Source organism: Ranitomeya imitator, chromosome 3, assembly GCF_032444005.1.
Source record: "Ranitomeya imitator isolate aRanImi1 chromosome 3, aRanImi1.pri, whole genome shotgun sequence".
Taxonomy (NCBI): Eukaryota; Metazoa; Chordata; class Amphibia; order Anura; family Dendrobatidae; genus Ranitomeya; species Ranitomeya imitator.
The window spans coordinates 651,258,754-651,272,974 of NC_091284.1; the positions used below are offsets into that span (position 1 = coordinate 651,258,754).

General features: G+C 39.9%; 1 protein-coding gene across 1 annotated transcript in view; it reads right to left on the reverse strand.

The window, feature by feature from the left end:
* The window catches only part of VWA8 (von Willebrand factor A domain containing 8), a 616,504-nt gene that overhangs the window by 167,597 nt on the left and 434,686 nt on the right, over nucleotides 1-14,221 (reverse strand). Inside the window, exons 34-36 of the mRNA XM_069758217.1 lie at nucleotides 11,763-11,872; nucleotides 11,337-11,491; nucleotides 10,077-10,272 (exon numbers count right to left, since the gene is read on the reverse strand). Coding sequence (XP_069614318.1) covers nucleotides 10,077-10,272; nucleotides 11,337-11,491; nucleotides 11,763-11,872 — 461 coding nt within the window. The remainder of the gene's footprint in view (nucleotides 1-10,076; nucleotides 10,273-11,336; nucleotides 11,492-11,762; nucleotides 11,873-14,221) is intronic.

Sequence of the window (14,221 nt, forward strand, 5' to 3'; positions counted from 1 at the left end):
ATCCAGCGATGACAGCGGGTGATCCAGCGACGAAATAAAGTTCTGGCCTTCTAGCTCCGACCAGCGATGTCACAGCAGGATCCTGATCGCTGCTGCGTGTCAAACACAACGAGATCGCTATCCAGGACGCTGCAATGTCACGGATCGCTATCGTTCTCGTTCAAAAGTTGCTCAGTGTGACGGTACCTTTAGGCTATACCATGTTACTGGCACTGATCTAATCAGTAAGAGATTCGCAGTAGTAGAAGTAACAGTAAAATAACGCAGAAAAGAACAACTGAACCAAAAGACACACATACAAGATTCAGAGTTGTGTATCCCACTGAAGGTTATGGGAATTAAATTTTACAATGAGTATAAAAAAAAATCCTCTTTTCTCAGTTTATTTCATTGGGGACACAGGAAATAGATAGTGCACAGAAAAACATGAAGCTGCCTTTCAAACCTGAAAAGCTGGACCCTGATGTCACACTGAGCAGGAGACACCCACCACATTGGTAGGGTGAGCCATGATCCATAAAGAGGGCAGAACTGATTAATGAAATTAATTGCCTTGGAAGCTGGGAGACCCTTGCAACTATCTTCTGGAATGACAAACAAAAAGACTCTTAAAGCATTCAACTTGTGGAGAAACCTTTTCTTAAGTTGGGAAGAGGATCAGCAGAATGTTGGGAGAACAATGTCTTGAAAGATGTGGAAGAGACCATGTTGGGTAGGAAGTATGCTACTGGTTGGAGGACTACCATGTCTTTAATAAAGATTACAAAAGGCAACCAACAGGGTAGCACCATCACCTTGGATCCCCCCCTACAGATAAAAATCACAATAAGATCACCACCTTCCAAGAAAGGAAAGGTCTCACAGATATATCAGAGGTCTCTATGGAGGAACTAAGGGGGCAATTCTTTGAAGAAGTTTCAACATGGGATTTGGACCCTAAAGGCGTCTGAAAAATAATGCACAAAGCAAGGCCAGATTGTTGAAAAGAAAGGATTGAGGGAAGAGAAATAATCATTGGAGAGATATGGCTCATTAAATCAACGGAAATATAATTTCCAGATTATGGTGAGAAATGTGAGAGGAAAGAGGCTTCCTCGCTTTTATCTCGGTATGGCCAGCATGATTGGAAAAGCGGTTTCCATAACACAATAACTGTGAGCTGGATGTATGACCATGGGAAAAAATAATCTGGGAGAAGCCATGAAATATCTGCGACTAGGTTGACTATCCGTGTACCAGGAGCATCTTGGCTAGTCACAGGGCACAAAGATCACTGGAACGACTAGCACTGTGACCTGCTTGAGAACCCATGGAGAAGTGGGAGAGATGGGAAAATGTAGGGGACAGAGAAGAGATTCCATGGAGGTGATTACAAAAGATCATTAGTTTGGGGTACAAAGTGGGGGACCTCATGGTTGATCCTGGAGGACATGAGGTTGGTGCCTGGAGTGTGCTCAAAATTGTCAAATCATGGAGACTATCACAGTGCATAGAGAGCCGTTCCCCTAGGCCCAGCCGTTTTCTATTCCAGGTATGTGGGCTTTTAAGATCACTGGAATGTAGCACTGTGGTATACTCCAACATCCTGCTGTCATAATGGTCTTGTTGCTGGTTCTGCCTTAATGGGCCATACTCTCTTGCCAGTGAATAAGGGAAAGAAGGATTGCCCTGAGTTTCAGGTTGTTGATGAGCAGATGGTACTCTTGCAGGTTAAAGCAGCCCTGATCTGTGAGAAAAAGATCCGACCAGCCAGCGATTCAGAAGTAATGAGCAGCCTGGTGAATTAGTGTTAAGTGCAGCCAACATAGAATAGGACGGTCCAAATAGGGGGTTATTGGTCTCACTTCGATAGGATAGCCAATTGAAGGTGTCTTGTGTGGAAGGTTGCTAGTGGAGGTCCAGGATGAAAGAGAACACAGAAAAGAAGCTAGAATCACTTGTCCCAAAGATGTGGATCTCTCGTAGTGATGGAGCAGGACTCAGAGTCCCACTGCTACTTGCCTTGCCCTGGAAGGCAGACTGGCAAGAGTCTGTGTCAAGGACTGTACACTTTTTCATAGGAAACAGTCATTTTCCAATTAGTTCTGCTGTTGGTAAGCAACAAATAACAGTGTTATTTCCTAGCACTGCTCCTTTTTCCCGCATTGAGGGACAGTGAGACCAAATCACTCTGTTTCTCCAACCATATTATAAGAGAGAAAACATTAACAAAAAATACAAAAATAACGGTATAAACAGATCTTGACAATTTAGACCGGTCTACTACTGACTAATAAGCTAAAATGCACTCTCTCGGGGTTAGTGGGAGGAAACGACTTATTCTATTTCTATTGTCAGACTCCTAGCAGCAGCTGTCCATTCCCATGGTTCCAGTACCCCGTAAAGAACTGACCGTAAAAATTTAGGCCTCAATTCATCAAAGTGCTTTTTCATGGGGAATCTGGTGTAAAACACTTTCATAAGTGGCAACATTTTTGCCAACTTGCATTTTATGCCAGTTTTGTGAAGATCCACCAAAGTGAGTAAAGCTTGGGCAGATGGGAGAATGACACTACAACTCATCTAATTCATGACTAGCTGTGGTATATCTTATGCCAGAAGTCTTACAGCTGTCTGTCACTGGAGTAAGATATGAGGAGAGGCGCATGCCACTTTGCAGACGAGCCTGATTCATTAGGAGGCGTTTTAATGAATCTGAAGCGTCTGACTCCAAAATACAAGTCTTGATGAATTGAGGCCTTAGGGTCTCTAATGGTAACACATGCAACCTTATGGCTGGATAAAGGGTCATTACCACATACAGCACAGAACATTGCATATTTAAAACTGAAGCATAATAAAACTCTCACTTAATCATAATCACGGAGCGCTTTCTTTGGTTTTGTGTTTCTAATGCTGCAGAACATTCGCTGCCATTATGTAGAAAAGCGGTTCAGAAAGCCACATAAGAAATATCTCTTAAAGATCATTGTGAAAATGGCTATTTCTATGTCATTTTCAAAGCTTACCCTTCATCAAGAGACCCAATTATAATAAAGGTAAGAAACAGTAACCAAAAACAGCAAAACTTTCTCTCCTGCTATTTACATCTTCTCCAAAATAAACTGCTTGCCTATGTGGTATAAGGAAAAATGTGGCTGCAGTAAAAGCAGCTTCACAGCTAGTAAATGAGTCACGCACCCAAAAATATGCCTTTCTTCTCACATTCTTCGCACACACTATGTGAAATTAATTTGTCACCTCAAATTGACACCATTCATGACTATGCTAAATTAAGAAACACTCAACACCACAGAATCCGTGTATCAATAGCCCAATTCAGATCAGGAAAGTGACAACACAGCACAAACGTACAAGAGTCCCAGCATTAGCGACCTCAAATTTGACAAATTAGCGTTACGTTGGCATACTACCAACGCTAACAATCAGAATGGATTCATTGGTATCCCGATGACACCAACATTCTGAAGAGCGGAGCATGGATAACCAGCGGTGTCATTGATCCTGGGGGTCCACTGTTCAGCTAAATTAAATATTTTCTGACTCTGTTTCACAAATTTTCCTTTGCTGCTACAGTATAATAAAGTGGTGGTTTGCTAAATGAATTGATGAGAGGTTACATGCTGTGTGAAAGGGGTTGTCCACTACTCAGACAACCCCCTTCTCAATCTCTATGTTTTCCCCTTTTAAAATAATAACACTTATACTCCCCTCCGGTGCAGGTGCCATTCCAGCGGTGCCGGCACTGGCTATCCCAGGGATCGTATAACATTATGATGTCACGCAATCCCTGTGGTCAATCAGCAGCCGCTTCACTCTCCCTGCCTTCAGACGAATCACATATCAGAAGGAAGTGAGAGAACAGTAGCTCTCCCTGTGTATGCGATTTGAATGACGAAGGGCAGAGTGATGCCAGCGCTTATTAGCCACAGAGATTGAGTGACAATAATGTTATGCAATCCCTGGAAAAGCCAGTGCCGACACCACTGGAATGGCGCCAGCAAGGGAGGTATGGATAAGTGTTATTATTTTAAAAGGAGAAAACATAGGGATTGAGAAGGGGGTTATCCGATAAGTGTGTAATACCAATTACTGCTGTTGTAGAGGAATGGAGCTACCCTCTCAAACAGAGACAGTTCCCCTGTGGACTAGTCAGAGCCTGTATAGATAGATATGATCAGGTATGGAAAGAACTGTAACAGTGATTAAGTGATTCTAGATAATGTCAGTAGTGATTATTTATGAGGTTTTCAATGGGAACAGAATCCGGCTTTTTTCATGTTTCCCCTGCACTTGGCACATTGCAAAACTTAACATGATATGTCATTTGTAAGACTCAGTTTAGCTCAGAACAGATAACTATGAAAGCAAAACTTTATATTTTATAACAATCAATTTTGCTTATTTGATTTTCAATGTGTTTCTGAAAAGGACTATTGAATAATACAGTTAAGGGCGGGCGTCAATACTGAAAGGTCCGAAATGACATCACAGCCACTAATACATCTTTATTATCAAGCGCTGGCTCTCACGGGAACAGCTGCCCAGCTTTATGAGAGATCAGATGAGATTAGCGTAATGGCATGACAAGCTTTTCTGATCTCTGATCAAGCTGTCAGGCACTTGTCATATATTCAGTTGAGATTACATCAGCCCGACACTGAAAATTCAGGCCGTCTGAACGGAGGATGAGATCACCCCCAAGTCTGTCACTGTGCTTTAGTCCATTTTCATAAGTAAATCACATACAAGTATATTAAATCAAACCCCATTTTATATGTGCAGGGTGATTTGAAAGCAATGTCTAAATAATCATATGGATCAATTACAGACAAGATCCTGGACTTGAGACATTTTCAAGTGAAGACAGTATTTCTATACATTGCCTATGGCCTAAAAGTGAACTGGAGAAACGCTATAGATCCACAAATACAGGGTCAATCTGTAGGTATATAGTATTTAAACCCTGGATAGCCAGTTTACTACAGCAGCAGCTACAGGGAGAAAATGAAATTTTATTCTCCCTGTAGCCACTGTTTCCAGTCATTGCAGCGGTGCAGGGAAATATTACAGTCACTGATCACTAAGCAGGCACACGCTTTAATCACTCCCTTGCACGTAGGCTATCAGTAAAAGTATAGGGGACGGATTAGAGCCGTGCTCACTCTTTAATGAGTGGTGACTAATGCAATTCCTTGATTCCACCGGATGACTAGAAGTGAGCAGCTGCAGGGAGAATACAACTTCATTTTCTCTGTGCAAAAATTTGTTCTAGAGGCAACATATCTTGCAATATTATTATGAGATAACATAGCCACATAAAAGGGTTCTTCAGACTGCCAGTACTGCACCAATCCATAGTTTAAGGGGCCAGCGCAGGTATTTCTATTTTAGCGAGTGATTACATATTAAAGAGGATATGCCCTTCTTTAACGAACAATGAGGGTCCAATCTCTGGAACCCCTACCAATCTAGAAAATGAAGAAACCACAACTCTGCTTCAGCACTATCTTCTTCACATCACAGTTTTTCCTCTGCATACAGACATTCCTAGTCACAAGCTGCAGTTACTTGCACAGCCATGGAGCCAAAAGGGTCTTTGTGCAAGGAAAAGTAATGAAGGCGATATAGTACTGAAGCAAAGCACAGATTCTTTCACTCTTAGATTGCAAGAGCCCTAGAGGTAAGACCCCAGCGATCATGATGTAATAGCATATCCTAGCATTATGACATCATTTACCAAGATGAGAAAACCCATATAAGCACTGCAGCTCCTTCACAGATTTTTACCTATACATGAAATATAATGCTTCATGCTTTTCAGTATGGAGCCAGTACAGACGGAAGTATTGTTAGCATCACAGTACAGCACTATCACATTACAGCTAACATTACTTGTACCATCACCGTACAGTAGTATCACATTACAGCTGACATTACTTGTACTATCACAGTACAGTGGTATCATTACAGCTGACATTACTTGTAGTATCACAGTACAGCACTATCACATTACAGCTAACAGTACTTGTAGTATCACATTACAGCTGACATTACTTGTAGTATCACAGTACAGCACTATCACATTACAGCTAACAGTACAGTAGTATCACATTAGCTGTAATGTGATAGTGCTGCACTGTTAGCTGTAATGTGATAGTGCTGTACTGTGATAGTAGAAGTAATGTCAGCTGTAATATGATACTACTGTACTGTGATTGTACAAGTAATGTCAGCTGTAATATGATACTACTGTACTGTGATAGTACAAGTAATGTCAGCTGTAATATACTACTGTACTGTGATAGTACAAGTAATGTCAGCTGTAATATGATACTACTGTACTGTTAGCTGTAATGTGATAGTGCTGTACAGCTAACACTACAGTAGTATCATATTACAGCTGACATTACTTGTACTATCACAGTACAGTAGTATATTACAGCTGACATTACTTGTACTATTACAGTACAGTAGTATCATTACAGCTGACATTACTTGTACAATCACAGTACAGTAGTATCATATTACAGCTGACATTACTTCTACTATCACAGTACAGCACTATCACATTACAGCTAACAGTACAGTAGTATCATATTACAGCTGACATTACTTGTACTATCACAGTACAGTAGTATCACATTACAGCTGACACTACTTGTACTATCACAGTACAGTAGTATCATATTACAGCTGACATTACTTGTACTATCACAGTACAGTAGTATATTACAGCTGACATTACTTGTACTATCACAGTACAGTAGTATCATATTACAGCTGACATTACTTGTACTATCACAGTACAGTAGTATCATATTACAGCTGACATTACTTGTACTATCACAGTACAGTAGTATCATTACAGCTGACATTACTTGTACTATCACAGTACAGTAGTAACATATTACAGCTAACAGTACAGTAGTATCATATTAGAGCTGACATTACTTGTACTATCACAGTACAGTAGTATCATTACAGCTGACATTACTTGTACTATCACAGTACAGTAGTATCATATTACAGCTGACATTACTTGTACTATCACAGTACAGTAGTATCATTACAGCTGACATTACTTGTACTATCACAGTACAGTAGTAACATATTACAGCTAACAGTACAGTAGTATCATATTAGAGCTGACATTACTTGTACTATCACAGCAAAGTAGTATCATATTACAGCTGACATTACTTGTACTATCAAGTACAGTAGTATCATATTACAGCTGACATTACTTGTACTATCACAGTACAGTAGTATCATTACAGCTGACATTACTTGTACTATCACAGTACAGCACTATCACATTACAGCTAACAGTACAGTAGTATCATATTAGAGCTGACATTACTTGTACTATCACAGCAAAGTAGTATCATATTAGAGCTGACATTACGTGTACTATCACAGTACAGTAGTATCACATTACAGCTGACATTACTTGTACTATCACAGTACAGCACTATCACATTACAGCTAACAGTACTTGTAGTATCACAGTACAGTAGTATCATTATAGCTGACATTACTTGTACTATCACAGTACAGTAGTATCATATTACAGCTGACATTGCTTGTACTATCACAGTATAGTATCATATTACAGCTGACATTACTTGTACTATCACAGTACAGTAGTATCACATTACAGCTGACACTACTTGTACTATCACAGTACAGTAGTATCATATTACAGCTGACATTACTTGTACTATCACAGTACAGTAGTATATTACAGCTGACATTACTTGTACTATCACAGTACAGTAGTATCATATTACAGCTGACATTACTTGTACTATCACAGTACAGCACTATCACATTACAGCTAACAGTACTTGTAGTATCACATTACAGCGGACATTACTTGCAGTATCACATTACAGCTAACAGTACAGTAGTATCATATTAGAGCTGACATTACTTGTACTATCACAGCACAGTAGTATCATATTAGAGCTGACATTACGTGTACTATCACAGTACAGTAGTATCACATTACAGCTGACATTACTTGTACTATCACAGTACAGTAGTATCATTACAGCTGACATTACTTGTACTATCACAGCACAGTAGTATCATATTACAGCTGAAATTACTTGTACCATCACAGTACAGTAATATCATATTACAGCTGACATTACTTCTATCACAGTACAGTAGTATCACATTACAGCTGACATTACTTGTACTATCACAGTACAGTAGTATCATTACAGCTGACATTACTCGTACTATCACAGTACAGTAGTATCATTACAGCTGACATTACTTGTACTATCACAGTCATATTACAGCTGACATTACTTGTACTATCACAGCACATTAGTATCATATTACAGCTGACATTACTTGTACTAACACAGTACAGTAGTATCATATTACAGCTGACATTACTTGTACTATCACAGTACAGTAGTATCATTACAGCTGACATTATGTGTACTATCACAGTACAGTAGTATCATATTACAGCTGACATTACTTGTACTATCACAGTACAGTAGTATCATACAGCTGACATTACTTGTACTATCACAGTACAGCACTATCACATTACAGCTAACAGTACAGTAGTATCACATTATAGCTCACATAACTTGTACTGTACTATCACAGTACAGTAGTATCATATTACAGCTAACATTACTTGTACTATCACAGTACAGTAGTATCATATTACAGCTGACATTACTTGTACTATCACAGTACAGCACTATCACATTACAGCTAACAGTACTTCTAGTATCACATTATAGCTGACAGTACTTGTGGTATCACATTATAGCAGACAGTACTTATGGTATCACATTATAGCTGACAGTACTTCACAGTACTATCACAGTACAATAGTATCATTACAGCCAAGAGTGCTTGTATTACAATCCAAATACTTAAAGGGGTTCTCCCATGAACAATGTACATTTTAATCACTAGACCTTGGAATAATAATAAGTTCCACAATTGGCTGTGTTTAAAAAAATGTTTCTGTGCGGATATACTCTTATAAATGTGTCCCTACTGTGTACTGTGTAATGGCTGTGTCTGACAGTACAGGAACATAGTCTGATCATACCACATATCCTGAGCAGGGGAGGAAAAAAAAGAGAGTACAGACATTACAGCATGGGCTTACAAATAATTCTTTCGTTGAGGTAAAACATTTTTTAAAAACAGGCAGAGAAATTATTATTATTATTTATTGTTATAGCGCCACTTATTCCATGGCGCTTTACATGTGAGGAGGGGTATACATAATAAAAACAAGTACAATAATCTTAAACAACACACGTCATAACTGGTACAGGAGGAGAGAGGACCCTGCCCGCGATGGCTCACAATCTACAAGGGATGGGTGAGAATACAGTAGGCGAGGGTAGAGCTGGTCATGCAGCGGTTTGGTCGATCGGTGGTTACTGCAGGTTGTAGGCTTGTCGGAAGAGGTAGGTCTTGAGGCTCTGTTTTACCTCACTAAAAGAATCAGCTGTGATCCCATGCTGTGCTATTGGTGTATTCTTTTTGGCTTCCTCCCTTGCCCAGGAGCTGTGGTATGATCAGACTATTTTCCTGTACGGTCAGACTCAGACATAACACAGTACACAGCAGGGGCACATTTTTAAGATTATCTCAGCACAGGGACTTTTTTTTTAAAAACACATTTGTGGAAATTATTATTCCAACATTTATTGATTAAAATAAACTTTAAAATTAACTCTGACAGTGGGAAAACCCCTTTAATGTACACATTATAGTACTACTTACTAGTAGTCTCACATTACAGCAGACAGTACTTGCTCTCAAATTCAAAACAAAAGCCTGAGAGGCAGCACTGGAAAGTAAGAGAAACTGTTTGACGTTTTCACCATGATCATGAATTATTACATAGTTACTACTGAAATGTTAATGGCCCCATTACATATTATGTTCTATATAATTGGTTGTATATAGATCATATGATAACTTTCTTTAATCCTCCTATTTTAATTTCTCACAAGATTATAAAACTTTATAGTCAATTAATTGCAATACAAAAAAGATGACAAAAATGATGAAAGTTTTACCCTTGGGGTAGATTTCTTTTAACGGAACATCTGCAGCAGACACAGCTCTGACCACTTGGTTGGCCTCTAATAAATTCACACAATTGGTTCTCTTAATGTTTGCAAATTTGGTTGGCTGGAAAAAGTGATCACTCGAAGAACCTGCTTGATTGCCAAGAGGATGTTTTCTATTCCAGCTGTAAACTTCACTAGGAGACTAAAATAAAAAAAGAACAAATCAAATGCACAGCAATTGTTACAGCAATAAGCATTTACGGTATTCCAGAGGCCATGGCTTTCACCAGAGCTCAGGGGATCCCAGCTGCACTGAGCTGAGAGTATTAATACAGTAATCTTGCACCATTGTGTGGATTTCCACCACTGCGGAGATCGGCTTTCACACTTCAGACATTCTGGCAATAAGTAATGAGAATCACAGAATAAGCAGAACGTTTTCATTCATGATGTATATTATAGATACTCTAAAAAGAGATATCTGGAACTAATCCAGATTCACTGCACTATTATTTCCACCTTACAAACAAGATTTAACCCCCCTGATATTTTACATTTAAATGTATAGGTCAGATGGTGCGAATATATTATAAAAATAATGAGAATACAGTAAATTCATTTTATGCATAATACAATAATAAATGGTATTTATGGTACCAAGGGCAGTAACAGTTGTCTTCTAGAGACTCGAAGAAGAATGGTCCAGAGGCCACATCTGTAATCTATAGAGGCCACATCTGTAATCTATAGATGCCAGACCAAAGCCCGGCAAAACTTCTCCTACCTTCTGATTAGCATGCCCAGAAAGTCATCATCATTGCAGAATGACGCCCGCTTGACATCACGCCGGGCCTATCTAGAAAAAGAGCCATGGATCTCAGCAGGTAGGAAGAGGTTCGCTGGTTTGGTGACTATGCACTTACAGCATAGCTGCTAGACCACAATTCTGGAAACCTCCTCGATTTCTCATTATTAGTACTTAAACTAGTAATATAGTAATATGACTGTGTAATGTCAATTAGCTATACACACATAAGAAATGTCAATTAAATATGCTGTACACAGCACATATACTCCACAATGCAGAGTTTGCTTTGCCTTTTCAGAATTCTTTCCATGGACGTGTATGGCATTTATGGGAAGAAACCAGCCCATTCCCTGTATAACATGCTGCCTGCAGAGTGGACTGCAGATGACGCAATAATAACGTCACATTCAAATGTAGAATGTACTGGTTTGAGCCAACTTGACTTTCATAGCTCTTACCATTAAGTCAGGAAATCCTACTACTATGGAGGCATAGTGATTTTCATCTGAAAATATCCTATTAGGAGAGGTGATCTTCTGGTTAATCGCTGCGCTCAGGTTCTCAGGAGGCAGCTGATCACTAGAAATGACATGTAGATTGGTGGGCTCCAAACCTGGAAAATAAGGTGGTAACCTCAGTTCTTTCATCTCCTGCTTATTATTATTTAGTGCACTATTTGGACCCTACATCACATATAAATACTAAACCCCAATATATTAAATGTGGCAATGACCAAGTACAAACAACACGTGCTACAAGTTTCTTGCCTTTAGGAAATTTCCCAATCAAACAAGAGGTAAAGTAATCCAAAGAGAAAACTTTACATACTTTAGTTTTTATTTAGTTTTTATACGGAACACAGTATTCACTGTCACATTAAATACCTGCAGTCACTCCAAAACCAGCACTCGCTGCTTCCTCTTCAAGGGCATGCAATTGGCAAACTCCGGTGTCCTCAGCGTCCATGTGCAAAGGTGTGGTCAGAAGAAATTTCCTGCAGATTTCCGAAAAGGAAGATGGACATTATATATCCCAAATATAGACTAGTTTGTGACCGACACTGTAGTTAACGAATCCAGAAGCAATTAAAGCTTTGTCTGATATTGCATTTGTTACATTTCCACCTATCATTAATAAGAATGGGCAAACCCGAACGGTAAAGTTTGGGGTACGCACCGAACACCTAATTGTTCACAGACCTCGAGCATGGACTTCTCCCTGAAGTCCGTGTTACTGTTCGGGTTTGGCAGCCCGAATATTTGATGTTTCCCACGCTGTCATACTGTTTTACACACTTTTGCAAGCCTGTGTATATGTATATCTATCTATCCACACTGTGGGTTAAATATATATTTGACACACTGCCGATTTTGCAAGTTTTCCCACATATAAAGATAGGAAAGGTCTGCAATATTTATCATAGGTACACTTCCAATGTCAGAGAATCTAAAAATAAAAACCAGAAAAACACATTGGCTGAGTAGATTACACAAGAAGGAAAACACACAGCAAGTCAGCAGGATCTAGGAGCAACATGGCAGATGTGACAACCTACATGGTGAGCTGCAGCATGTGCTACATGTTCACAGATCGACCAGAAGAAGAATCCAATTTCACCTGTCAGAAGTGTAGACTAGTGGCCCTTTTAGAAGAAAAGGTGCGGGGTCTGGAAGAAAGAATAGCAACTTTGAAACTCATCAAAGAGAATGAAGACTTTCTAGACAGAACAGAAGCATCTCTACTGGTCACAGAAGGTGCAAAAAGTGTCAGAGAACCTCCAAAAGCAGATGAGTGGAAGCATGTGACCAAAAGAAGCAAGAAGACCATGGAGAAATCACCAACCACACAACTGAAGAACCGATATCAAATCTTTGTAGAAGATGAAGATGGCACACCTAAGAATGAAGCAATACCAGCAAGCAAAAAAGAAAAGGGCACACAGCAACAAGTGACAGCAAAAAGTACAGCCAAGAAGCAACGAAGAGTGGTGGTGGTGGGAGACTCACTACTGAGAGGCACCGAAGCAGCCATCTGCAGACCGGACATAACTGCAAGAGAAGTATGCTGCCTTCCAGGTGCGATGATCAAGGATGTGACCGATAGGATACCAAAGCTCTTCAGCTCCAAGGACGTCCACCCATTTCTTCTGATACATGTTGGCACCAATGACACGGCAAGGAAGGACCTACCGACAATCTGCAAGGACTTTGAAGAGTTGGGGAAGAAAGTAAAGGAACTGGATGCACAGGTAGTTTTTTCTTCTATCCTTCCAGTAGACGGGCATGGCACCAGGAGATGGAACAGGATCCTTGATGCAAACAACTGGCTAAGACGATGGTGCAGACAACAAGGATTTGGATTCCTGGACCACGGTGTGAATTACTGGTATGATGGACTCCTCGCCAGAGACGGACTACACCTCAACAAACCTGGGAAACACACATTCGCCAGAAGACTCGCTACACTCATCAGGAGGGCGTTAAACTAGAAGAAGAGGGGACGGGAAGAAAAACAGACTCGAACAAAGACGACCCAGGAAAACATACTCAGAAGGGAGGTAAGAACATTTCTAAAACAATCCACAGTGAGGAGATTGGAACAAAACAAAATCCTCTAAACTGCATGCTCGCAAACGCCAGAAGCCTGACAAACAAGATGGAAGAACTAGAAGCAGAAATATCTACAGGTAACTTTGACATAGTGGGAATAACCGAGACATGGTTAGATGAAAGCTATGACTGGGCAGTTAACTTACAGGGTTACAGTCTGTTTAGAAAGGATCGTAAAAATCGGAGAGGAGGAGGGGTTTGTCTCTATGTAAAGTCTTGTCTAAAGTCCACTTTAAGGGATGATATTAGCGAAGGGAATGAGGATGTCGAGTCCATATGGGTTGAAATTCATGGAGGGAAAAATGGTAACAAAATTCTCATTGGGGTCTGTTACAAACCCCCAAATATAACAGAAAGCATGGAAAGTCTACTTCTAAAGCAGATAGATGAAGCTGCAACCCATAATGAGGTCCTGGTTATGGGGGACTTTAACTACCCGGATATTAACTGGGAAACAGAAACCTGTGAAACCCATAAAGGCAACAGGTTTCTGCTAATAACCAAGAAAAATTATCTTTCACAATTGGTGCAGAATCCAACCAGAGGAGCAGCACTTTTAGACCTAATACTATCTAATAGACCTGACAGAATAACAAATCTGCAGGTGGTTGGGCATTTAGGAAATAGCGACCACAATATTGTGCAGTTTCACCTGTCTTTCACTAGGGGGACTTGTCAGGGAGTCACAAAAACATTGAACTTTAGGAAGGCAAAGTTTGAACAGCTTAGAGATG